At 53.4% G+C, this 27,684-nt stretch overlaps 1 protein-coding gene across 1 annotated transcript in view; it reads right to left on the minus strand.

The window, feature by feature from the left end:
- The window catches only part of PTPN5 (protein tyrosine phosphatase non-receptor type 5), a 52,947-nt gene that overhangs the window by 11,624 nt on the left and 13,639 nt on the right, over positions 1-27,684 (minus strand). The window contains exons 2-7 of the mRNA XM_045808630.2: positions 26,133-26,222; positions 20,567-20,643; positions 2,400-2,572; positions 1,757-1,864; positions 1,443-1,520; positions 726-967 (exon numbers count right to left, since the gene is read on the minus strand). Coding sequence (XP_045664586.1) covers positions 726-967; positions 1,443-1,520; positions 1,757-1,864; positions 2,400-2,572; positions 20,567-20,643; positions 26,133-26,152 — 698 coding nt within the window. The 5' untranslated portion in view covers positions 26,153-26,222. The remainder of the gene's footprint in view (positions 1-725; positions 968-1,442; positions 1,521-1,756; positions 1,865-2,399; positions 2,573-20,566; positions 20,644-26,132; positions 26,223-27,684) is intronic.

A 27,684-nucleotide genomic window follows, 5' to 3' on the forward strand; every position in this document is an offset into this window, starting at 1 on the left:
TCGGCTGTGGGGGAAGAGGGAGTCCGGGGCGGCACAGCAGCAGCAAAGATGTCTGCACTAGACAAGCTCACTCCCTTCAGTGTCTAAAGGCACAGGGCAGTGGAAAAGCCCTCATCATACAGGAAGGGAAAGTGAGTCCCAGAGAGAGGTCAAGACCTGCCCGGGCTCACACAGTAAGAGGGGACGGCAGAGCTGAAACAAAAAGCTAGGTTTTCTGACTCCTCATCCAGTGCTTCTTCCACGACATCGTGTGGCTGACGCAAACCTGGTGAGATCTGGCTTACCCACCTGGCTCTGAAAAGAAGGCGTTGCCACCTCCCCAAGTACACTCTGTATAAAAGTAGGGTTCTGTGGTCAACAGACTTTGAGGATTGCCACATGCTACCTACCCCCTTGTTGATTTACGATGAACACAAGCATGTTAAAGGCCCTGACAAGTCCTGTAATAAAGGAACCTACCCAAACTTAAAACTTACAGGAGTTTTAGCGTGAGTGTGCACGAATGTATACCCGTGTAATCCTATGTGCTCTGTGCAGTAACGGCATTTACCTTGGGGCGTTCTGATCTATGTGAATCAGACCTGAGGAGCACACGTCTACACTGGCTAAACCACGAGGCTGGGTCTTTCCTGGCCACTGGGAGTCAGAGTCAGGCACCTGCCCTTCTGAGGGGGAGCTGAGAGCTCAAGAGCCCACAGAACCCCTCCCTCCTCCACCCTTCCCACCTTTCCTGTAGACCCATGGACTTGACGGTCAGTGAGGCGGGGTCGGCCTCAGGCTTGATGTCCATCACACAGTCAAACACAGGAGTCTCAGGCACGGGGTCCAGGTCCAGGAAGTCATCCTCGACCTTCTCTTCCATCCACTCTGAGTAGGTGAAGGAGGGCTGGCGGCTCACGGACTGGCGCCTGTCCTCAGGGGGCAGGGCGCTGGGTGGTTCTGGAGGAGCCCTGAAGAGGCGCCATGCCTAGTTGGGAAGATGCGCGATCACAGTCCTGGGACCGTGCTGGCTAGCCCCTGAGTGACGGGGGGATCCACGAGATCGAGCTCCCGCCCTCAGCGAGTCTAAAGCAGCCCTGCTCTCCTGGGAGCTGTCTGCATGGCACTACCCTTCACCCAGATGGGAGGTTCCAGCCCCACCTTACCCCCTGCCCCCTCCCCTGCCGACCCTCAGTTTCTTGTGGATTGGGGTCTTCTTGGTGAGGTGTGGGGTCCTGCACTAGTCTTCTCCAGCCTTAGTCCTCCCCTCAGCCTAGAACACTGCAAACCCATTTTCAAGAAGGTGCCCATCATCCGAGGCTGGGCATGCTGGTGGAAGGAGACAGACACCCCGTCCTTGCCCGGACCTGAAACATCTAGCTTGTAGATCATGGGAGCTGGTGGGGACTGGGCCTCGGGGTCAGAGGAGGGGAGCTCTGAGGTCGGTTCAGGAGGCACCTTACCAGGGTGGTAATGAGGATCACAGAGAGAGTAACCAGCAGCAGACTGGGGACTTCCCAGGTCCCAACACCCAGCCAGGCCTGGGAAACATGAGACAAACAGGTCGGGGGGGGTGGGGACACAGTTCTCATCCACGCCTAAGGTGACAAAACTGAGGATCTATAAGCTGCCGACCAGGTTTGGGTGGGGGGCAGGGAGAGGGTTTCAGGGGCGTGGAAGTATCTTCTGAACTCAGAGAAACCCCGTCCACGGGTTGGTGACACTGGAGGTCCCCAGTCGCTCCCTCCTACCTGGAAGCTCCCTGGAGCTTACTCACCATGGGTCCCAGCTGTTCCAGGAGTGTGAGCAAGGAGGAGAGGAGGTCTGTGGCATTCTGTGACCAGCCGGGGCCGTAGCCGCTGAGCCAGAGCACCCCGCAGGCAAGCTGGGGCAGCCAGGGGGGAATGGACTGAGTGTGGAGCCTGGGCTCCTTGCCCCCGTATCCCCCCTGCAGAGCTCACCTGCAGCCTCAACCTAGCCCCCCAAGGTCCAGACTGCACAGCTGAGGGAAGAGCCCAGGTGCCGGGTGCAGCAAGGTCTCTCTCGTCCTGGAGAAAAGCTGACTGGAGGGAGCCAAGATAAAGCCCTTCCCAGAGGGGACCTCCCCTCCCCCACCAGGTCCACACAAAAAAGGAAAAGTTTCCCAGAGATCTCGCCACAGACGGGAAGTCCTCAGGGAGACCCCTGCAGCTCCTGCTTCTTGGGTTAGGGAAGGCGGGCTGTGAGGGTCTTAGCTACCGAAGCTGTAGCCGAGAACTCCAGGCTCCTCTGCACACCGCCCCACGAGCTTCGAGTCACCGAGGGCCACCCCAAAGGCCCCTCATCCCGCAATCCCCAGGTGGCCCTCTTGGGAGGATGTGGCGGGCTGGCCCTCCACCTGCCCTCTCTCCAGACCCCAGTGAGGCCTGAGACGTCCTTACCAGGAACTGGGAGGCAGCCAACAGGCACAGGCCGCTCCTGACAGGGAGGGAGTGGCTCCCTGCGCCTCGAGGTGGCGGCTTCCGAGGCTCCGAGGGCGGTGGCGGCGGTGGCATCTCTCTGGGCGAGCCCGCGGCCCGGTCCGGCGCCTCCATCACCACCGGCGGGGGCAGACCTGTGGAAGGCGGACACGGGCCTGGTGACTCGGCCGGCGCCCACGGCGGGCCGCTCCTGGGGTTGCTGTGGCTCCCTCTCAATCTGGGATCAGGCAGCGCGGCTCCACTCCCAGCCGTCACCCTCGATTAGCAGAGCAATATTCACCTACCTTCGTCAGAAAGAGCTAAGTGTGGGTGGACAAATTATTTCTCTTTTATTTCTCCAGTAACAGAGTTAAAATGGCAGGAGGTTTTTCAGGGAGTTAACATCGCTGTGTTTACGCAGTTCCATTCTTTTCCATTTCTTAAGGAAACAGAAAACAACCACCTCAAACTCAATTAAAAGAGAGAGAGAGAGAGAGAGAGAGAGAGAGGGGAAAAAAAGACACGGCATAACCAGGCCGTGACCCCGAACAGCCCTCCCACGCCTGCCTTCCAGATTTTTGTCTCTTGTGGTCTATGCCCTGACGGGGGCCGGGGGCTGGACCCTGGACAAGATCCCAGCCGTGTGCCCCTTCCCCACCTCGAGGCCCCACACTGTGGGGGCGGTTAGCGTGGTGTGGAGGGAAACCTTGGTGTAGCAGACCTGGCATCTGACGTCTTGATCTAGTTCTGGGTCTGTCCCTAGTTGGGTGACCCTGGGGGAATCAGGCCCTCTCTGGGCTTCAGTTTCCATACCTGGGAAACAGATTCAGCTGGACCCTTGATTTCCTTACTGCTTTACGGAGCCCTGATGCTTTCTCAGGTGCCCCAGGTGTTACCAAGAGCTCCGAGTCCTCGGTGTGGAAGCTCTGCTTGTCCCCGTTCCATACCCTGGGTTGCTTCTCAGATTCTTTCCACACAGGTTTCCACGACTGAAAACGTGTGAACACCGCTGGCTTAGATCTGAGGCCCTGGCTGCCGCGGGGATTCTATCGGCATCCACTTTGGTGAGCCCCAGGTGTTGGAGGTCCCTATCGGAACCCGCATGGTTTACCCTCCTGCCAAGAAGAGAGGGGCTAGCAAATTGGGTAACAGCTTGACAGGGGGATGGCGCTGTCCACACAACACTGTGTAAATGGGACGCTGGACGCCTTTCCTCGTTGGGTGTCAACAGAACACCCACAGCCAAGACCACGTGAGGCCAACAGTTTTTGTCCACGTGCTTGCTTGCCCACTGGACAAACACTTACTGAGCATCTTCCACGGCCTTGATCACCAGTGTGGTGCAGTGGCCTCGGGTCCTGGTGACAGACTGCTCTATCTGTATCCCAGCCTCCTCCTCCTAGATGCTGACCTGGCGTGGCTTCCCTGGAAGGTGATCCCACCAGGGTTCCCTCTGCCTGGAACCCTCGGACCTCCTGTTCCCCTCCCCGCCCCCCCCCACACTCTGCCAAGTTAACTCCTCTTCACCTTAGAGAACTCACATCAGATGTCACCTGAAGTCGGTCCTCCCTGTCACTTTCACCTAGCACTGCCTGCCTCTCCATACCACCACCACCAATACCTCTGGAATGTGGGAGGCCCTGCTTTGAGTGCTTTATGTATGTGAATGTCTTCCCTCTTCCCAGTACTCCTATGAAGTCAGTACGACAATTACCATCATTTTACAGAAGAGGAAGAAGAGGTACAGGGGTACAGGGAGGGTACAAGATTCTCCCTGGTCATTTAGCTAAGAAGTCATCGAGGCGGGTTCAAACCGAGGCAGATAGATGGGCTCTGGGCTACATGACGCTGGCTGTGGTTTGTAAAATTATCTGTTGAGTATCACTTCCCCCACTTGTCTGTAAGTTCCATGAGGGCAGGAGTGGGGTCCGTTTTGTTCATCACGACTGTCCACAGCATCTAGCAAAGTCCTGACATCTAAGTCCGCGATAAATATTTATACCAAACAAGTGCAAGATGGTAGGGCCAATGTTAACCAGTCCCTCAGTTTTCTTACCAGATGACTGGGGATGATCATACATTCCTTGAAAAGCTGTGATGAAGACGGTAAATACTGTAAAGGAAACACTCAGCAGGACACCTGGCATCTATTGGGTGCTCAATAAATGTCAGATTATAATAATAATGTTAGCACATAATTCCTGCTTTCAAAAGGCTCCCTGTCTCATGGGGAAGACAGACCGGTGGATACAGGCCCATAATCCACTGCATTCAGTGGAAAACCCAAGTGCTGGGGGGAATCACTTTTTAAGGTTTACTCACTTTTGCCCCTGGAGGGCCCCGTTACCGACATGAGCACACAGCTCAGATCCTGGCCAGCAAGGTGAAAAAGGGAAAGCTGTTGCTAAGGATGGATGCTGCAGGAAGCCAGAAGTTTCTACGATTGAGACGCAGAGGCTTGATTACTCAAGCAGCAAGGTCTCCACCCACGCCCTCAGAAAAAGCAGTCAATGGGTGATGCCAAATTCGGAAGGGTGGGAAGGGTCCAGGGCCCAGGGGTCACCTGGCTTGGCTCTGCAACGCACACACTGTGGACCTTGGGCAATCCCTCCTTCTCCCTGGGTCTCAGTGTCCTTCCTTGGACTGGAACTTGGTGCCTCTCAGATGTTTCTGCCATCCTCAGAGGAGAAGGGACATGGGTCTGTAGGCGAAATAACGGCGAGCTCACACGATTTTGGCCCTTGCTGCTTTATTTTAAAATTCCCAGTGCTCTGGGTTCTATGTTATGGTGTATTGGTACTTGTTTTGATATTAACATAATGGGCTTTTTCCCCTCCCAAAGCTTGGAGTCAAATTTCTCCTTCAGGAAAATGTGCTACAATTTATCCTGTGGCTTTGCCCTCAGGGGTACACGCACCCCAGTGGAACCTGCCTGAATGAAACAGCGCACTGCTGTTATAAAACACTCTGTAAATGAATATTTAATATCATGGAAAGAAATTTCGATGGTATGGAGACAGGCAAGGTGACGAAACAGTATAACCTCCTTGGCCTTAAACAGTATAACCTCCTTGGCCTTAAACAGTATAACCTCCTTGGCCTTAAACATTTACAGACGTGCCTATAAAAAGGTGGTAAATACCCATCGTAAGATGAGAAGTTAACGTGCGATACTGCTTGGGAAGCACGCGGCACGGCAAACTCCCAGCACACAGTAAGTGCTCAATAAATGTTGGACACGGTGAATGGGAAGAACAGAAACCAGAACTGTTAACAGTTCTTTGGAGAAGGGGGAGATGAGAGGTGATTTTTTTTCATTGTTTGTATATTATCAATTTCCTCCAATACATACGTACTTACAGTGATATGTAGACACATAAACACACGTGTATCCGTACACATACAAGCATATGCACATACATGTATTTCTTTATAGTGAAAGAAATATTTTAAAAAAAGGGGTCACTGCTCTGAGTTCAGATACCACGAGGCCTAGATTCTGGGCCCTGACTGTCCCGCCTGCCCCACCTAAATGCACAAGGTGGGACAGGAGAGAGTGATAGTGTAGGCAGCTCTGCGACCCGTCCAGCAGCATAACAGCCACTCGGAAGACAGGCCCCCTGATGATGCGGGATCATCACTTTTCTGTATGAAGGATGGCAGGTCAACTGCCTGGCACCTTATGGGGGCTGAAGAAAAACTGCAGGCTGGTAGGGCCCCGTATGCCCATCTCAAAGAGAAAAAGTGAAGGCTGCTTTTTCGTTTTGCTTTGTTTTTAAATCCACAGGGCACCTGGCAGTCGTGGGGGGCAGATGAACCCAACTGATGGGTATTCACTGAGCACCTGGGAGATGGGTGTTACTGAGAAATTGCTCTGGGCAGAAAGCGGACGTTTAATTCAGGAAGATATGTTTTCAAAAACACAGTATATTCTGTAAGACATTTTGAGGGGATCCACAGACTTCAAGTTAAGCACCTCTGATCTCAGGGGTGGGGAGCAGAGGTCTGTGATAGAAAGCAGTGGAAGCACGGGAGGTGGAGAACACGCTTGGGAACTGTCTCTCTTTTAGTCTCTGTTCATTCAGGCATGAGTCCAACACACACTGATTGAGCACCACCTGTATACTTTGCTGAGCCCTGGGCCAGGCTCCGGGGACACAACAGTCCCCGCCTGCAGGCACCACCGTGGTCCTGGCCCCCTGTGTCCTCCCGGCTTCCAGTCCCACTCCTAGAGATTATGTCAGCTCTCGTCCTTGCCCTGCCCGCCCTGCCACTCGCTATCTTGTGGGAGCGGCACGGCCACCTCCCTGGGCAGGCTCCGCGCGGTTCCCCGAGCGCTGTGGCGCACACAGCTGCCTTCGCTTCCCCCGGCAGCCCCGTGAGGTAGACGAGAGCATCATCAGCCCCGTTTTGTCAGTGAGAGGCGGCTGCTTGTGTCAAAGGCTGGCTTTTCAACAGTTCACAGCGAGGTCGCTGCTCTGCCACGCATGGAGCCCTGACTCAGAGGCCGCTTGCTGACAACGACGGAGCGCGGGGCTCCTCCTGGGCTTGCCGCTTGCGCCGAGGGAAGGGGATTTTCCAGGCGCAGAAATGGAGGCTTAGAGAGGTCAAAGGGCTTGCCCGAGTTAAGTGAAGCCCTGAGATTCAAACCCAAGGCTTCCGGACACAGAGGGATCTTTCCGTTTTGCCACACTGCTTATCAGGAGGGGTCCCTGCAGCAAAGGAGGGAAGTGGTGAGAGCCTGGGAGGGAGGGAGGAAGTCCCTGCATCTGGGGGAATCCGGAACCCTAACCAGCTGCAGGGGTGGGTGGTGCGGCATTTGTGCCTGACCCCCCACCCCGGCTGCTGGCTCCTCATAGGCTACACGGTGTGGAGGGAAGAAGCCCTGCAAAGCGGCGCTCAGTATCCCAGGACAAAGCTCTAGGACCCTGGGTAAGGCCTGCAAGCAACAGCCTTCGGATTTTACCCGGGGCATGTGGAAGCACTGTGATCCCTCTGTCACCTAGCACCCGAATCCCACCGCCGCAGCTACTGTGTGCCCTGGGGCGGGTACCGCCTGGCTGCTCCTGTCAGTGACTCATCCTTCAAGCTCCCGGGCTGCCAACCCACCGGAACTGGGGCAGAAGGCTGGCTCAGCCTGTTCCTGTCGACATGACCAAGGAGCTTCTGTCCCATTCAGCTTTTCTTCCTTTCCCAAACATGACCAGCAGGGACCTCCCAGCCATGCCCACATACTCACGGGGGCCCTGACCCACAGAACATCAAGCTCAGTCCCGACCAGCCTTTTAGAATCAGTGACAGTCAGAGCCTGACAGGCCCCGAGGGGCATCTGGTCTAGTCTGCTAATTTTAGAGGGGGAAACTCAGGACCAGAGAGGGGAAGTGGCTTACTCAGGGTCACAGAGCCAGGAAGTAGTAGAACTGGGATTTGAACCCAGGTCTGTGGGCCTCCACTGTCCATGATCTTTCTTCTATTCTACAGAAAGTTCTGGAAACCCGCGAGGGTATAAGGCAGGGCAGGCCAATCAAGCCTATTCTGAGGTTTTGCTTGGGTAAGCCCTGAAAGTAGAACCAAGGAAAGTAGGTGCCCCCAGGGGAACTGAGAAGGAGTGGAAGAATCTAGAAGGAAGAGGCCCAATCAGCCGTTTCTGGCACCATAATTATCACACTCCTCAGCCATACGTAGGGAAAGGGACGGCCTGGTCTCCATGGGCACAGGCACTGCCATGGACTCTGTCCTCTCTGGGAGAGGCTAGAGTGGTGGCCTCCATTTTCTGCTACCTTTTGGGATGTGTGTAGCAGGCAAACTAGGAGTCAGAGGGGATGTGGTGGGGGTGAGAAGATTCCCCAAAATAATGTTTTCATTTGACAAACATTCACTAAACACCTGTTCTGTGCTCTTGGATGTTTTGTGTCTCGATCCAAAGGCCGACCAGCAGGACTTCTAGGCGTGAGAACAGCCCTGGCACGCACGTGCATGCACACACACGCACACACACACATCTAGCCCACCTGGGCAAAGGCAAACTGATGGTGGGTGCGGGGTTCTGGAAGTGGGCACCGGCTCCCTACGAGGCCTCCACCTCATCAGTCCTGGTGATCAGCAAGCGAGAAGGCTGACACACCCCCAGAAAGAGGCAGTGAGATGGCAAGAACCCGGCTAGCAGCAAGTGCGGCTCTCAGATGCTAAGCTGGCTGAGCGTAAGGCCTGAGTCCTGCTTACTGCTGCACTCCCCAGGCAGGACGGCTTGGGAACAGGAAGCTGACTTTGGCATAAGAAGATTCTGGACTAGGACATGGGTGCTCACCATTTATGAGCTATATGTCATAGGTAAAGCTGCTTAACCTCTGTGTAACTTGATTCCAATGGTGGGTTTCAAATGTGTCTGCGAAATCCTCCACATTCCTCCCATGTAGAGTGAATGTCCCATCCCTTTGGACTGGATGATTGCCTTAAAGATGGGAACGTGGCAGATCATGATGCTTGACCCTTAAGACTAGGTTAGAAAAGTCCATGTAGCTTCTGCTGCTTCTCTCTGGATGCTTGCTCTGGAAACCTTCAGCAGTCACGTAAAAACATCTAGCTGCCCTGAGGCTGCCTTGTGGAGAGAGAGAGCAAGAGAGAGGAGAGCGGAGAGAGCATAAGAATGAGAGAGAGTAAATGCGTCAGACATAGGTGCTCACAAAAATGTGAATATTGAAAAAAAGCCATCAACCCTGACATTCAGCACACAGGCCAATGCAGCAGGAGGGGATCTATCACATGTATGGGACTTTTGTGTTTAAAGTTGATGTTCTGGGAGCTCCCCTCAAGCAAGGTGAGAAATCTGTACCACAAAAGAGGTGTGTGTGTGTGGGGGGGGGGCAGCTCTACTATGCTCCCTTCTGTCTGATGCAGAATTCTCTAGAACTTTCCCCGATGACTTGCTTCAAGCTAGGGACCCTGGTTCTCTCACAGCAGAGTGCAAGGATGTGGGTGGGAGGTTTGGACTACGCAAGCTCTCCTTCCTCCAAGCCACAGAATTTGCTTTTATCCTTTCCTTTAACCAGCCTACAAGACACAGTGCCAAACACCCTGTGACTGCTTTACCCACACCGACTCATTCAGGCCTCATCACCATCACAGGAGGGAGGTAAGGGCACTGTCCTCTTTCACAGATAGGAAAGCAGGAAATGAGGGAGTTAAGTGACTTGCCCAAGGCCATCATGGCTTGTGGAAGGCAGAGCCAGGCCTCAGATCCAGGCAGCTGGGCTCCAGCATCTATCTTCCTAACCAGGCCCTGTGTTGCCCACTCCTGGCGGGGTCTCCATTGCCTCTTCCTCCTGCCTATCAGGGGGAGTCAGCTTGGGAGAGAGCTTCAGCCCATTCTAGAACAGAGGGGACAGGGACCACCCCAGAATGGAGGGGACAGGCCTTCTCCCACAGCACTATCACACCCCAGCATGCGGGCAGAGTGGGGGTGGGGAGGCTCTGCTAAGGGCAGGGCGGACAAAGAAAAGCAGGCTTGGCATGATAATGAGGAGAAGTCTGGGAACTCAGGTGTCCGATGCTGAGTCTGGAGACGGCGAGGTGGGGGTGGGGCGGGCAGGGGGTGCTGGAGGCTGTCAGACAGCTGAGAGGCTGTGCTAGGGAAGGGGGCATGACAAGAGGCAAGAATGGGACCCACGGGTGAACGCTGTCAGGAGGCCGATTTACGTAACAAGAAGTATCTCCAGGACCTGACTCCGGTGTGCCATCCTGCAGCTCTTCCTATCCCCCCAAAGCGGTTTTGTTTCCAAGGACGTAGCTTTTTGTAGCGGCTCGTGGCAAAAGTTTAATAAGAGTCACACAAACTTAGGTCTGAGGCCTGACTTTGCCATTTACTAGCGGGACCTTGGGTAAGTGACTTACTCTCTCCTCTGGACAACAGAGAGTAGGACTTGTTTGTTGGATTTTGAGGCTACCATAGGGTAAGACATGTAAGGTGCTTAGTCTGGTGCCCGACACATGGTGAACGCTCGATAAACAGCACACCTGAGAGAGGAGGAGGAAGAGGAGAAGGGAGGGGAAAGTGAGGGCGAGGAGGCAGTCAGGACTCCCCTCTCATCTGCCAGGTGAGCCCCCCAGGAGGACAACGGACGCGCTGACCCCATGGGCACAGAGGCCGTAGGCTGGCAACCAGGGTCAGTGGATAGAGTGGGCATGAGTTGAGGGTGGCGGAAAGGGGGGGCAGCGTTGTCTCTGCCAGTTAATTAAATCCAGAATGCTAACAAGTGTTCAAAACAAAACACAACTCAAGTAATCTTTGGATGGGCTATAATAAAATGGTTCTATCTGAAATTGCAAACAGCTTTGTCGCTGCAAACAATGACTTAGTTCTTTGTGCCTTTCCGGAGCGGAGGCCCAGAAGTACAAGGGTAAAAAGGGTCAATGAAACTCTGAGGGTGCGGCCCCCTCTCTCCCAGCTGCCCACGCTGAGAACTGAAAGAACTGACAGAGAGGCCCTGCGGCGAGGGGATACGAGAGTCCTAAGAGCCTGAGACTTCAAAACAAATACATGGGGAGGAAGGGACAGACTTGAGAGAGCGTTTGGTCCACCCACCCATTTCACAGATGAGGAAACTGAGGTTCAGAGGGTAAGAGGCAGAACTGGGATTGGCATGTGTGTCTTTAACCCTCTCATTCAGTTCTCGCTCATTACACCAGCATGGAAGCTTCAGAGGGGCTGCTAGTGGGTATCTGAAGGGCTGAGGCCAAAGGCCCCCGGGCAGCAGAAGCCTGAGTCCTGGCTTGGGGTTCTTTGGTGGGCTTGGTCAGTGCCCTCAGAAGTATAGGCAAGGCCAGGTGGTAGGAAGGGAGCAGGAGCGACCCAAGACTTGCCAGGACAGCAGGGCCCACAGGTCCCACACCTCCAGAGGCCGCCATCCTGGGCCGGCCTCTGCAACTGGGGAGGCTCACAATGGCAGTCCTAGCTCTGCCTCTAGCAAGCTGTGGGGCCCTGGGCCTCTCACTGCCTCCGGGGGCCTTGGGGGCCTTCTGTAAATTCACAGTGTGACCAGGGGTCTCTAAGGGCCCTTTCAGTGCTAACAACGCACCTATCTTTAAAAAACCAAGCCTGGGGCGCCTGGGTAGCGCAGTCGTTAAAGCGTCTGCCTTCGGCTCAGGGCGTGATCCTGGCGTACCAGGATCGAGTCCCACATCGGGCTCCTCCGCTGTGAGCCTGCTTCTTCCTCTCCCACTCCCCCTGCTGTGTTCCCTCTCTCTCTGGCTGTCTCTCTGTCACATAAATAAATAAAATCTTAAAAAAAAAAAAAATAAAATAAAATAAAAAACCAAGCCTGAGCCCCTGCTTTAATTCAATGGTCTCCCTTTGTTCTTAGGATAAACGCCAAACTCCTTGTCATGGCCAAGAATAAAGGCGAAGGGTATGTTGGCCCCTGCTTATCTCCCCAGCCTCCACACACCCCACCTTACTCCTACTTCTCTCTCTTCCAGTTTCTTCCAGATCCTCTGTGGAACTGGCCTGGGAAGCAGAAGTCTGGAAACCAGTGGTTCTCCTCCAAGAAATTCTCACACAGTCCCTAAGGGGGCATGGAAGCCTATGGCTCTCTGTGGTGGGGCTGGGAGAAGTGGGGGGATCTACACAAATTAGCAGTCCATGCACACAAAATCTCACCACCCCTTCTGCAAGAGCACACAGAGACAAACAAAAAACATACACGAAATACCTTAGAACACGTTAACTACGGGGAGGGGCAGTGTGGCAGTGGGAGAGGAAAGAGAAGGAGTAAGTGAATAGAACAGAGAGGGGCCTCTTGTAGACCACGGAGGATAATGGGGCCATGCACGCGGATACCTAAAACGATCATTACTCTGCCTCCCCCAAGGAAACAGGAAACAAAACCACCAAGTTGTAAGCTGGGTCAAGTCCTGATGGCCGGCGGAAGAACAACGGCCAAGGGAAGGCCTGTTATCTTGTCTGGGTCCCAGACCTGGGAGAGCTGGAGAGAGGGAAATGGCTTTTCTGGCCCTAGGGCAGGCTCTGGCTGCCTGGGAATCGGCGCCCCCTTTAGGGGGAAAGGTTCATAGACTTGGCTGAAGCGAAGCCAACTGCCAAGGAGACCCCCGAGTCTCCTCTTTTCTGAGCAACTTCACCAACATGACATCTGAGTCATCGTGTTGGCTTTCTCCAGGGAGGGGGTGGGATTCCAGGGCTTGGTGACTGTCTCCACAGATGCCCCCACAGGATTAACTCACCCCCATTACGATCCCGGGGGTTGGGTCAGCCTGAGATTCTGGGCCTGCCAGGCTGAGCCACTCAACCTGGAGGAACGTGACTCACCCCAGAGGGCCCCAATACCCTCAACTACCACTCTTGCCTGGCAAGGATTAATATTTTGGGGTGGCTAGTCGTTTTTTAAATGATTTTGGAAAACATGAGGGAAAAAACCCTCATAAATGCATAAAGGAAACTCAAGTCATCCATAATCCTACCACGCTGAGAAAGACACTGGTTTCCTTTTGACATATTTTCTGGTATTTTTTCTTTCTTTGTGGGTGGATTTTTTTCCCTCATAAATCATTCTGTATATAGACGTATCCTTAGAATATGTCTCTTTGGATTTCAAGGGTTCAACTTTTCAGCAGCATGGCAGACAGCCTCCTATGCCCTAATGATCCCCCCCTTCCTGGTATCCACACTGAGGGGCCATACATATACGAAAAGCTTTCTCGGGTCTTCTATCCCAGCCCAGCACCGGTGAATACAGCTGAGGGAGTGACCTCAGCTGAAGACACATGAACAGAAGAATCACCCAGCTGAGACCGGCAGGACCCTCCGAACCGAGAGCCAATAAGAGGTTGTTGTTTTAACTCCCTGAGTTTTAAGACCATTTGTCAGGTAGCAAGTAGATTAACAAAAGAGGAGGTTGGGACTTGAAAGAGAAGAAATGAGCTCAAATGGAAAGATGAGATTTTTTTTTAATGGCTGAAATATTTTTTAAAAAAATTTATTCATTTATTTATTTTGAGAGAGAGAGAGAGACAGAGCAAGAGCAGGAGAGAGGGAATAGGGACAGAGGCAAAGGAGAGAGAATCTCAGGCAGATGCCACGCTGAGTGGGGAGCTCACTGTGGGGCTCGATCCCATGATCCCGAGACCATGACCTGAGCCGAAATCAAGAATCGGACACTTAATCGACTGGGCCACGCAGGCGCCCCACGATGAGATTTTTCTGGAGGGTCCCTGGGCCAGGCAAGGTGAAAGGGGACAGCATCTGTCATTGTGTATCTAAGGGTACCATGGATGTCCATTTGTCTGACAGACCTTTAGTGTCAACCTGTGTGGAGACAGATAGGCTTTCTTCCCATTGTGAAGACTCCCTGGTCACATCACACATCCAGATTACTCCCTAGAACACCAGAACCATTTCCACACTGGTGACGGAAAATGGCTGCCTGTCTTCCCCTTCCCCTGCCTGACTCAGCACGTAGACAACACTCTGGCCTGTGTCTGCGCTGGTTCTGTGAGGTACCAGGCCTATGGCGGGGAGTCAACAAAGACCCACAAAGCAATACCTTCCACTCTGCTACTGAAAGACTGGCCTGCGACTTGATGCCTGGGCCCTGGGTAAGACTTGAAGGGTTTTCTGTTCACACTCCATATCCTGGAACAATCCTCACCAACACCACTAGCTAGCATTTAGGGAACTCTGTGCAAGAAGCACTTAGCATGCATCAACTCATTTAATCCTCACAAAACCTCTGTATCATGGCGTCATCTCATTCTAGAGTGAAGAGTGTGAACTCAAAGCAGTCAGATAACCTACCCGGGGTCATGCTGCTGATCAGTGGCAGAGCTGGGATTTGAACCCACATCTGTCTGCCTCCTCACAGCATCCCAAGACTCAGCTAGATGGGTTCATCCCTCCATATCTGCCATCGTATCTGAGAAGAGTTAACCTCTACCATCACTGATCAGTGGGCACCTGGGTTGGCACTTCTCAAGACAATGCTATCATGACAGAATGCTCTCCAATCAGGGCTCTTAGGACATCCAAATGGTATTTTGTTTTCTTTAATTTCCACTCTGAAGACTCAAGACAAAGACAATTCACAGTACCGCTCGCCACAAGAAACTTTTCTAAATGCATTACAAGTTTTGAATGAAACCAGTACCCCCCCCCCCAATGATACAAAGAAATAAAAGCCAAGAGAACCTAAGCTGCTGCGTGTTGACAGGCACAAGGGACCCCTCAGCAGTACAACTATGTCCAGGCCCGTCTTCTCTATGTTTGTCTCTCTGGGCTCTGCACTTGATCCTGGACCAGTCTGAACCAGTACTGGGTACCAGCCCCAGACCAGAGTCTTTGTAGTAATAAGGGGTAGTAGATGGGGGACAAAGCCCATTAAGAGGTTACCCTATTCCTTACAAAGCTTGGATAGCTGGTTCCCACAGACATGAACCAGAACAACTCATCCTTCAGGTCATCCTTCAGTTGAAAGGCCACTTCTTCCAGGAAGCCTTCCCTGATGCCCCAGATAAGGCTGCGTTACGGGTGCACCCTTCCGTGGTGCTCTGGCCTCCCTGAGAGCAGGAACCAGGGTCTGTCCTGCTCTTCACTGTGTCACCACAGCCTGGCGCAGCCGTGGGCACAGAGTGGATGCTCAAAAAAAGTTTGTCAAGTTGATAAAAGGGCTTTTGAGTTGGCCTTTGCTGGCTTCTGGCCCAAGACCTTGTCTGTGTCATGAAGGGACAGCTGGGAAAACTGTGATGTGACCCTCTGTCATGGCCAGGGTTGGTCACTGTGGGATTAGGAAAACAAAGATTTCCTCAATAATGGCATCCCGTTGAGACACCTGGGTGGCTCAGTCAGCTAAGCATCTGCTTTCGGCTCAGGTCATGATCCCACGGTCCTGGGATCAAGCCCTGTATCGGGCTCCTTGCTCAGTGGGGAGCCTGCTTCTCTTCTGCCTGCCACCCCTCCTGCTTGTACGCAAGCTCTCTCTCTCTGACAAATAAATAAATAAAACCTTTAAAAAAATGGCATCCCCTATACTTTATAAAAGGCCACCCAGGATGGTCAATGGCCTCATGCTGAGTCCTAGCCCTTGGCCCCTTAGGGCAAGGAGTCCACAGGGCCAGGAGGTGTGGCGTGCCCACGCTCTCCTATCCAGGCCACACTCTGGCTGCTAGGACTCCAGCGCTCCCTGCTCAAATGTCCTGAAGCCTGCAGGGGTGCAGCCGCACCCTTCTGAGGGTGGGCATGGCTTCCTGCTTGGGTACTTTTAGCTTTGAGGGGTGGCCAAGGAGCAGCAATTGGGGTGGGATGTGGAGCACATTTGGACCCACAGACTGATGGGCCCACAGGGTGCACACAAGGGTCCTCGCGGTGCAGGACTCAGCAGAGGGCCGTGCTGGCGGGGGCCTCGTTCGCAGTCTGGCCTTGGTCCCTGCAAATGTTAGGAGCAGGCCGGCCCCCTTGCCTGCCCACTGCAGACAGTGTGAGCCACACTTGGTGATGTTGTGCCATCACTAGCACCTCCTCTGGCCTCGTCTACCTCCTCTCTCTGACCTAGACCCCAAAGGAAGCTGCCGGTTCCCGGCTGGGCCTGCCGTGGTGCTGGCTGGGGAAGGAGCGGAGGCCCCGGCATCAGCAGGGTTGCCTGGTTTCTTGCAAATATGAACACCTACACACAGAGGCGGGGGGAGTGTGAGTTTGAATGTATAAATGTGTTTGGGTGCCTGTGAGCAAGTAAATGAGCAAGCACTGGGGAGCGAAAGAGAAGAAAAGGAGAGTGACCCTGTGTAAGAGAGCGTGTGCACGAGGGAGAAGGAAGATGCATGTGTGCGTGTGCACAGAGGGCTGCACTGCGACTGCGTGCGGTTGAGGGCCTGGGGAAAGGGTAGAGAGCGGGAGGGCGGGAGTGTGCCCACTGGTCTGTACGTGTACACGAGAAGGGGCCTGGCCGTGGAAGAGCAAGAGCCCGAAAGCAGGAATGACAGAGCAGGCAGATGGGCCCCGGTGATGGTACGGTGGAGCAAAGAGATCCCGAGGGCGCAAGGGAAGGAGGCTCGCAGGTGCACTAGCTTCAAGTGGGTGTGCACCCGTGGGGCCGCGTGAGGCAGAGAGAGACGGGGCGTGTGCCTGGGTAGCTGTGTGTGGGTCTGTGCCTGTGCATACGCGCGCACGGGGCTGGGACAAGTGAGAACGGAGTCGAGCGTGTGAGCAGCGCGTGCAGGCAGCACCCCGGGGATGTGAGTGAGCGGGCCTGTCCCCGGGCAGCTGGGGGCTTCCCGGGGCTGCTGGCAATGCCGGAGGAGGGTTTCACCCGGAAATCTCAAGCTGGAGGTCTACATGACCTGCCTGGTGCTGGTTCGGGTCCAGGTGACCATGGCCTGGCGTGCTGGCCACACCGCCCCGGCTGGCGGTGCGTGTGGGAAAGCATGAGTCACTCAGGCATGGCTAGCCCTCACTCCACCTCGGCTCGCCCTGCGGGAAGACAGCTGGGAAGGGAAGAGATTCCTTGATGGCTGTATTTTTACACCATCCTTGTGCAATTGCCTGCAGTGCCCTTGGGCTCATTCTAAAGGCCCCGAGCCCCGATTCTCTCCGCCTTTATACTCCCTTTTCTGTACGAGCTGCTGCTCCGATCGGTGGTTCTGGCTGATGACCGTTTATGCAAGTGTCCTCCTTACCAGCTTCCAGGACCACCCTCTCTACAATGCCGCACCGCCCCCAGTCCTTTCTCATCCCTCCTTCTTGACTTGAATTTCCTCCACAGCACGTACCACCATCTACCATCCTAAATATTTTTCTTATTTTATTCCTTGTCTATCTTCCTCTACATAGCAAATGTCTATAGATCAAACTACCTACGTGCCAGGTACGGTTCTGAGCTTCCCATTAATTCACGTGCTCCTCTAACAACCCTACGTGGTCATAAGTAGTATTCGTGCTTCTCTTTTGTAAGTGGGAGGCACGGAAAGGTTAAGTCGCTTGCCATGGTCACGTCTGGGCTACATGGTGGAACCAAGCCCAGGTCCAGAGTCCCTGCTCTTTTTTTTTTATAAAGATTTTATTTATTTTTTCGACAGAGATAGAAACAGCCAGCGAGAGAGGGAACACAAGCAGGGGGATGGGAGAGGGAGAAGCAGGCTCCCAGCGGAGGAGCCTGATGTGGGGCTCGATCCCATAATGCCGGGTTCACGCCCTGAGCCGAAGGCAGACGCTTAACTGCTGTGCCACCCAGGCGCCCCCAGAGTCCCTGCTCTTTATCAGCTCATAGCACGGCCCTGTGAGGCTGGACATTTTCTGTTTGGTTCACTGTTGACTCTTCAGTGCTTCCAAGTGTGCCCTGCACAGGGATTCACTCAATGAACAGTCATCCAGCGAATGAAGAAATGAGTGCATGAAGACTGGACGTGGAGGACGAAATAAGCACTTGCCTTCAAAGAACTCACAGTTCCGTGGAGGAATCAGACAAAACATGATTACAAGATCACACCACGATGGCATTGTGGGAGTCTACAGGGGCATAGAACTTGCCTAGCCCCTGGCAGGCAGGGCTTTCCGGAGGAAGGACACAGATGGGGACAGGCATGGTGACATTGCCCATTCCTCCAGACTCCTCCCCGGGGACAGACACACCTTAGCTCTTCTTGCCTCAGTTCGCACAGTGCCAGAAACTGATGGGGGCTCCATGGTGACAATGGAGGCAGATGGGGGAAGTGAGCAGGAGCACGGGCTCTGGAAAGAGACGGCATGAACTGAATCCTCACTCTACCAAACACTAGCGAAGTGACCTTGGACGGACTCCCTCACTGGGCCTGGGCCTCGGTCCTCTCATCTAGAAGATGGGGACAGGAAACGATACCAACTTCTTAGGGCAGTGGGCAGGATTCCATGAGATGTCCATGTGAGAGTATTTAGAACAGTGCCTGGCACAAGGAAGGGAATGTGCCAGCTCCATTGGAGATGACCGATACTCCTCTTCCATTCTAAGTTGGTTGCTGGCTTTCAGGGAGAGTTGAAATTTCATACATTAGTCTTATTACTGTAGTCTCCCTCCTGTGGTTCCACCCCATTTTCCAGAAACAGCTCAAAGCAGGGCAGGGACTATGTCTGTTTTATTTACTACTAGATTCCTAGCACCTAGTATAATCCCTGACACATAGTAGGTGTTCAAAAAGTATTTGTGGGACGAATGCCTGTGTAATCATATTTATTTAATTCTTGTGCAAATATTCATATCGCTGTGAGGGTGAATACTCCTGCTGCTGCTGCTTCCATTTACAGATGAGAACGAGAGGCCCAGCAGGGCTAAGTCACCTGTCATAAACACCGAGCCTGTACGCCAGACTCAAAGGCCAAAGCCGGTGCTCTTTCCTTCACACCATGCTACTCTCTGGACTCCTATACATCATGTCCTATTTCCCGGGGGGTTTTCGAGCCGCTGGGCCATCTTCGGTCGTAGAATCATCTTTGAATTCTATGACTCATATCTGAATCACGGAACGTTTAATAGTCGAAAGGGACTTTTGATGTCATCTCGACCTCCCACCCATTGTGGAAATTTCCTCTCCATTGTCTATCCAGATAATATTTGAATGCCTCCAGTGATGGAACACTCATTTTCTTCCTTTTGATTTATCCAGTTCTATGACTGGACCACTTTCAGATTCAGAAAGAAAGTTCTGGGGGCGCCTGGGTGGCTCAGTCAGTTAAGCGTCTGCCTTCAACTCAGGTCACGATCCCGGGGTCCTGGGATAGAGCCCCGTGTCAGGCTCTCTGCTCAGCGGTGAGTCTGCCCCCCGCCCCCGCTCGTGCTCTTTCTTTCTCTCTCTCGCTCTCTATCTCAAAATAAATAAATATTTTTTAAAAAAAGAAAGAAAGAACGTTCTGCATCCCTCATGTCAACAGGCCTCTTTTTAAATTTCTGTGTATCGAGTTTGTCAGCCTCTTAAGATACACAGAACGAATCTGTTGCCCCCTCCACAGGACAGTCTTTCGTATATTCACAGACAGCTCTCACAACCCTTTGGAGAATTCTGTTCTTGAAGCTAGCTGTTTCGGGTCCCCATAAGGCACCTAAAAGGTGACAGCCATCCTGAACCAGCTCAACAGGCCTCCCAAAGTGTTTTTGAGCAATGGTACCCCCTACTGGATATGGCGTGAACTGCATCAAAGGGCTCCATCCTTCCCTGGAAGCCTGAGAAGCTTCATCAGTAGCTGGGGCACTGGCTCATGGTGGGAGTAAAATAACCACTTATTTTAAAGAGTCATCGCTTTAGAGTCATACCTAGTTGTTTTCAATGTCTGTCTTAAAGAGTGTCACTGAAAACGCCACTCAAAGGTTCCTTGCCAATCATGAGGTTTCTGACAAGCTACAGGTTTGGGACTTCAAACCAGCATTCAAAAGGCTGCTTTTGAACCAAAAGGATTGGAAGGAAAGATGAAAATGAATATTGTGTTATGGGACTACAATTTTCTTCACTTGTCTTGTTTTCTATCATTTCTACAGTGCATATTTGTTGTAAGAAAAAAAACTTTTATAAAAAGAAAACGAATATTAAAAATGTCTCCTATCCTCCTTTCCCTTATTCCTTCCATGAGCTGGGCACTTGGTCTACAGCTGGGACACGCTGCCACCCCACAGGCAGGAGCGCCACGGTGACGTCTCTTTGGTGATGGCCAGCCAGGCTCCCCGCGAGCACCACAATCTGACCCTCACAGCCGAGGCTCTCAACAGGGCTGTCAGGAACTTTCTCCTCATCACCCACCCACCCTTGGTTCATGCCACATCCAGGTTGTCCGTGTCCCCTCGCCTTACCTCTCGAAGTCTTGCCCAACACACTGCTGGGCAGTGGTCACCGGCCCCCCCAGCCCTGGACTCCCCAGCTCCTCCCCCTTCTCTCCGCCCTCCTGTCACACCCCCAGCTGCCTGCTCTTCCCTCCGTGGGAGCTCAGAGCTGCTTCAAATGACAATGGGTCAGAAAGACATCAGGGATTAGGAAAACAAGTCCTCATCGAAACGAAGACCTTGTGAGCAGCCGAGTCACTCCTCTGGAGCCAGTTCACGGCTAAGCGGGCTCGACTCCAGCCCGTGCCATCCGGGGCCCTCTCCATGCACTGGGAACTCCGGGACCCCTGGGTGCCGGGGCAGACTCACCCGGCAGCCTCTCGCTGCAGCACATGTCCAGGGCCCCTCCCTCGGTGTCATCGGCCGCGTGCTTCTCTCTCTCGCTCCTGCAGCAGATGAAAAATGCCACATGACGCCGTGGAGCCGGGATCAAGGCAGGACCCTGAACAAGGATAAAAAGCCTTCTTGCTCGCACTGTGTCTCTTTGAATAACCCTCCCCCGTGGTGCGGGACGGGGCGAGGAGAAGGACCAACCTGCAGAAGGGTCAAGCTGCAGAGGCGGGAGCACAATTCTGCAGGCGTGTTCCCTGTGCAATAACGAGCAGCAGCACCATGGCCATCCCCTCTGGCACGGAGGGAGGGCTTCCTATGCGCAAAGCACTTACAACCTTCATCACGCTAAGTCTTCATGGTGACCCCACGGATTAGGGATCAATCAACAGGCTCAGAGGAGTTAAGTAACTTGCCTAAGGTCACACAGCTCTTTAGGATGGAGCTGGGTATGAAATTACAGTCTAGGACTCCAAGTGTGTGCGCTCACTGTTGTAATGTTCTGTCTCCTAGTTCGTGTGGGTCTGAATCAGAGGTTAGCAAGGAGAGAGGTCAGGGTCACACACAGTCTATGCCCAGCTCCTCAAGGCCTGCAAGCACCTTGTGCCTCGGGCAGTGGAAAGTGCAAAACTCTTCTCCACAAATAGTTGGAAAATGTAGGCATATATATTTTTGTATATTCTAAATGTTCCGTTTCTTTGTGAAATCAGAAAACCCTCTTTCTAGCCAATCGGGGCACTTTCCAGGACTATACTGGGATCTAGCTTTTCTCCTTTACCCCATAAGCTGGAAAAGGTTGCTGGAGATCAGCTAGACCCCATGAAGTGTCTGCAGAGTAGACACAGCTTGGGGGCAACCCTGCAGCTCACAGGGGTTCCCCTACTTTGGAAAAGGCCTGCTATGCAAACATGGGTTCCAGTGTCTCTGCCTGCCCTTCATGTTCTCACCCCTGACAGCAGCGGACTGATCAAGGGCTAGACACTGCAGCCAGGCCGAGGCTGCACTTTTCAAATGCCTTCTGGAGGGCCTGCCGTCTGCGGCTGCTGGCTCTGAATCAGGGTAGTCCCAGCGTCGTGAAGAGAAGGTCCAAAAACGTCTGCTTCTATGGGCCTTAGGGGCTGCTTCGTTCCTGCCCATCCTGAGGCTTAAGTCTATCTATCAAAACCAGGAGATGCCCCAGGATCCTTCCAATAAATTCCAGTATTTCAGCTTAAGCCAGTGGAATCTGATTTCTGAAGTTAGCAACAGAAAGAAACTTGAATACAGCCCTGCCAGCATAATACTTCCACGAAATCCAAGAGGTCAACTACCTCTCTGCCCACTATTTCTGCCATCCTGCCTCTCAGACTGGTCCTGAGGCCTGCGTTAGGCCCAGCTGCAGACCTGAAACAATTAAGGATAGACCAGCAGGGTTAAGGGTGACCCTTTTCACTCTGACATCTTTTGATCTCAACTGGCATTGCATTATTTTATCTTTTCCTCACTCCAACTGGCAGGGGCTCTGAGAATCCCAAACCTTGGAGCCTAGCTCTCCTGCAGAGAGAAGGCTGCTATCTTCAAGGCCCTTTAAATGTCTCCTGAATCCCTCCACTCTTCTCCCTCTCCGCCACCTACATCTTGGTCCACGCCAGCCTCTCTTGCCTAGATTACTTTGGCAGTCTTTTAACTGGTCTCTGGCATTCACTCAGCTTGGCCCCTAAAACATTCTCCATCTGGTTCCAACACATACGGCTTCATAGGTTGTGCAGTTTACAACCTGCACAACTGGATGGGGCAGGCCTGAGCTAGAGACAACTGTTTCAAAACTCAACATTTATCATATAACCTTCTTAAAAAAAATACTTTAGTGGCATCTGTTGCACTGAGAACAAAGACAGAAATGCTTTAACACATTTTACTAGGTCTCGCATGATTTGACCCTGGTATATCCCTATAACCTATTTCGTAACCCCTTTCCCTTTGTCCTCGGCACTCTAGCTACACTGGACAGGCTCTTTTCTCCACAGTGCCTCTGCACATGCTTTTCTCTCTGGCTAGAGAGCTCCTCCAGCTCTACTTCCTAGTACTTTTTACTCATAGCACTTGACATAGTTGGAAATTTCATTTTCACATATGCCATTGTTTGGTTAATATTAGACTACAAACTCATTTCTGTTTTAGTCACCATGGTATCTTCAGAGCCTTGCACAGTGCCTGGCTCATAGTAGCGTTCAACAAATAAATAAATACTCCCCATTGAATCCGTGAATGTTGCCCTGACCGTCTTGAAAGAAACATCAGGAACCTCAAACATGGCCACTATCTGAGCTGCCTCATGGGTAGGTCCTTGTGAAGCCACCTGGAACCCTCCTCCACAGCTGTTGTCCGGAGCAGGCAGAGAGTCACACACCCAGAAGGCCCCTCGTTTAGCTCGGAGGAAAAGGGGGCACAGAATGGAGGTCTGACCTGCTCCAGGTATTCTATCGGGGGGGCGGCCATGGGGATCGGGATGCCGAGCTTTTGCTCTCTTTATTGTAGACAGCGCCCTGGCTGGAGGGCAGCCCATGAAGGCTGGCTCCTGGCTGGGTGCAGAAAGGTAACCAAGGTATCCAGATACCTCTGGAAGGGGACCCATGTGTGACTCACAGCTGCTTTCACACCTTAAGCCTCCCAGGCCCCAAGCCGTGTTCAGAATAGCTCAGCGCTGCATGTGTGCAGCGGACTCTATAAATAAGCTTCCTAGAAAATGACTAATTTCATAATCAGAAAAGCAGAAAGAGTAGCACCTCTCATCTGGAGAGGAAAATGGAGCAAGAGCCCGCTGCTCGGCCTTGTGGTTGAAGGGCTCCAGGCAAGTCAGCCAAGCACGGCGAGGCTGTTCAGGGGAGGGGTTAATTCGATTGCCGAAGAGAAGAGATGGTCCATTCAGGCTGGCCGGAGAAGCCCCGTCTCTGGACACTGCCCTCTCTCCTCCCCGCCAAGAGCAGAAACAGCTGCTTGCAGGGGATTCCTGCCGGCTCCTTCCTTCTTGCTTTCTATGAGCTGGCCAACAGGAGCAGAAAATGCAGCAACGTGCTGGGCGGGCTCCCCGCTGCTGCTCTTAGAACCAGACAACCCCAGCGATAAAAGGACTTGGAGATGGCCCCGCCTGTCCCTCCCTCCTTGAGGGAGAATATCTGGGCGGGGACAGAACCTTCCCAAAGCCATTGCCTCATTCAACAAGCGTTTGACGAGCATGGCCTGTGAGCCAGGCACCAGAGCCGTCCTAGGAATACAATGACGAACCAGCCAGGCCCCTCCCTGCCCAGCTCCCCGTCATCTCAGGAAGACACACACGCAAACAAGACTGCTCCCACCCCTGCTTTCATCGACGTCTTCACGCGATACCGTGGGGAGCTCAGCTCAGACTGTGGTGAGGGGGCAGGGTGGGGGACCTCCTTCACAGTGCAGACGGCAAGAGCAACGCACAGCCGTATGGCACATTGGGCACCAACTGGGGGAGCAGGCCGGGCAGCGGGATGGGGAAGCGATAGGGGCAAGGCCTCCGTCCGAGGCACGTCAGCAAGGCCTCACCGCCAGGAATCCTGCCTTCCCCGTGGGGCAGCCTTCTTCCACTTGACCATGGGGCTTGCCTTGAACAGAGGGGCCACGGGCTCCCATCCGTGGCCTGGGCGGGGGAGGTTTACAACAGGAAAGGGGGCCGGTGGCATGCGTTGGAGGAATGGACGTTAGACCCGGCCGGTGGCATTTGATCTGGTCCCAAACTACTCCTTTTTCTACATTGTGGTAAAATTCACCTAAGAGAAGAATTCACTATTTTAACCATTTTGAGAGTGTACAATCTTGTGGCATTTAACTCATTCACCGTGTCGTACAACGGCCACCACTCTCAGTCCCAGAGCACTTCCACCGCCCGGAAAGGAAACCTCGTACCCATCAGGGAGGCCCTGCTCATTCTCCCCTCCCCTAGCCCCTGGCAATTATTAATCTGCCTCCTGTCCCCATGGACTAGCCTGTTCTGGATGTTTCATATGAATGGCATCACACAAGACGTGGCCTTCTGTGTCTGGCTTCTTGCACTCGGCGTCCCTTGTTACGGCTGAACAGCAGTGGCCCGTGTCAATATGCTACATTTTATCTATCCATTCATCAGGCCGTGGACATCTGGGTTGCTTCCACCTTCTGGCTGTTATGAACAGTGCTGCTATGAACCAAACTTCGCCTTTAAACTCTGCTCCCAACATGCTTATGACTGGGTGATCTTCTCTCACCCTGGGCCCCTGGAGCCTCGTCTATCAGATAAGGTGGTCAGACCCCTGGCAGTCTGAATGGCATCACTCTCACTCGTTTTGTGTGTGTGTGTGTGTGAAGGTAACGTTGACCGCCCCCCCTCCCCTGCTATTCTATCATTGCTGGCTGCTGGAGACTGGACCTGGACCAGCCCGCCTCACCTTCCGAGAGCTCACGGTGAGCGGGGGAGACACAGGTACCTGCCGTGGGTGGGGTGAACCAGCATTCTAGCAGAGGCCCATGTGGGATCGGCTGGGAGCACCTCACCTCTCCTTGGGGGGTGGAATGGGGGACAGGTGGGTGCTGTTAGGAGGTGATGCCAGCTTTGCCCAGGACTAGTGTAGAGAAATAGCTGGCAGGTTGGGGGAGGGAGGCCAAGGAGCCTGCACCCTCTTTCCGGGTAGGTGAGGGGCTAGGAGGAGTTAGGATGCTGAAGTCATTCCTGGGGGTGAGTCAGAGCCCCCAGCAATCTCCTGACCCTACCCCAGGCAGACATGCCCTTTACCTTGGGCTTCATGCTCCTGGGGCTCTGGGGCCCCCGAGACACCCTCACTGTCACCATGGAGCTGCTACCAGCCTCCCAGAGCTCTGACCCCACCAGACATCGCTATTCCCCGAGTCAAACCTGTACACTCCTGCTTCTAGGCCTTTGTTCACGTTGCTACCTCAGCCTGAAATTTCCTTTCTTCCTCCTGCCAAATCTTACTCATCCTCAACATTTCCTCTTCCGTGGAGCACTCCCTGATCTCCCGGGGAGAATGAAGCTCTCCCATCTCCGGGCCCCCCCACCCTCCTGGCTCACTACTTCTCTCTGCCTCTTACTTTGTTCTGCTGCTATAGTTAGCTGTTCATGCATCTGCCTCCCCCACCACGTTTCCAGTCGCTTGAGAGCAGCCCCACCCCCTCAGCCACCTCTGCGTCCCAGGTGTTCAGGACCTGAGCCTGCGGCTGTACACGTTAGAGTCAAGTGGAAGGCAGCGGCGGGGTCGTAGAGATAGTGGCTCTGGGGGGGCTCTGGGAGAACAGACTGTAGCTAGGAGCTTCCCAGCCTGGAGAAGATGGCCAGACCACAACCAGAAAGAGGCCCATAATGTCACCTCGATTTTCGTCAGCGTGTTCAGCATGCAGGGGCCAAGGACATGCTGGTTTCATGGAAGACAAAGGATGAGACTGACTACCTCATGCAAATGAGTCACGTGGCCCCACGCATGCACGTGAAGAGGGCTTGCCCTCCTCAGTGGGGTGAGCGCCGGGGAAGCCCCCATACACCACTCACCTGGCTTCCTCATAACTCATTCCCAAGGTGTCAGGATGGGGAAAGGCGCCATCGGGGGCCAGGGCAGGAAGGTTCTCAGCAACAAGCACACTGGAGATGTGAATGGAGAGAGGCCAGCTTTAGAACACTCAGGTGGGAACTCAGGCAAGAGAGGTCAGGTGACTGGCCTCACGTCACACAGCACAGACAGCGGTTTTCAGGTAGTTAACAAAATCCAAATTTCCTTTGGGAGTTAACTCTCTCTTCTCTGGGTGCCCCGCTTGTTTGTTGCCGCAGGGAGGGCCCAAGATCCGAGGTCTGTTACCTGTTATTCTGTGTTAGACCTTTCTGCCTAAATGACTCAGTTTCTGTTGCTGGCTACCAGAGAACTCAGACTGATGTGTGCAGTGAAGTTGGGGAACAGACAGGCTCTGAGCCCCAAGCTTCCAATGCTTAGTTCACTGCTATTTCCATCTTGCCAAGCTGCCTACCCTCCCTGCCCAGCTGTCCACTGTCCAGCCATCTGTCCCCACGTCTGAGCAGACTGCAAACTTGGAGTGTTCTGGATCCCAAACACAGGGTCTGAGTGTTCTCTGCTTGGGATGTGCCCAGATAAATGATGACTTCTCCATCCCGCTCTGTTGGTGGGAGACTGGGGCGTGAGTGTGGCAGAGACCCAAGGGAAGGGAAGGTGGAAAGACGCTGGAGAGGCCCAGCCTGCAGAGGGGCTCGGGCAACACAGGTTTTCCATCTTCCTTGTGAGTCAGATCCAGGGACTGGAACATTCGTTTGCTCAACTAGTGTTTACTAAATAGCTCCCATGTGCAGGCCACGGAGCGTGCAGGTCAGCAAAAGGCAATGGTGACAGAGGTGGCCAGGCTGATGGAGACATGTAAGGTGCTGTGGGGCACCGGTGAGGTCCCTAACGAGGCAGAGAAGTCAGGAAAGTTTTCCAGGAAAGAATCTATGATGTGCCGTGAAGGAGGAGCCGGGGTCAGCAGCTGCGGAATGACTGGCGGGAGGGGGGGATGGACTGTTCCAGGCAGAAGGAGGGCATGTGAATGGGCCTGGAGTTAAGAGAAAGCATAGCACGTTCAAGAGATGGGAAGAAATTTAGTCTGACAAGACGAGAGTGGAAAGGGAACGTGACTGGGGACAGGGACCCTGATGGAGATGCTCATTTATGATATTCTTCCTTCCTGTTTTCCAACCCCCTCTCCTCCCTCCCAAGGTGAGGCGGACCTTAATTCTTCAAACAGCCCTAGGAGGACGTACTTTCATTTCCTATGTTTTCTAGATGAAAAGATGGAGATTCAGAGACGTGAAATGACCTGCCCCAGGCCACACAGCTAGTAATGACAGATCTGCCCCTCACTGTCCATGTTCCTAAGCTCTCTTCTGGCTTTCCACCTTTGTTGAGAACAATGCTCTGAAGGCAGGAAGAGAGTGAACATGAATGAATCAGCACACTACACCAGCTGTGCTGTATTTGTTCTTTTAAAAAATCCTCACTGTAGGTCTATTAGGCTACATCCCATTTAACAGATGAAGAAACTAAGGCTTGGGGGCAAAG

The sequence above is a fragment of the Ursus americanus genome, chromosome 24, assembly GCF_024610735.1.
Source record: "Ursus americanus isolate L20-20 chromosome 24, mUrsAme1.1.p, whole genome shotgun sequence".
NCBI lineage: Eukaryota > Metazoa > Chordata > Mammalia > Carnivora > Ursidae > Ursus > Ursus americanus.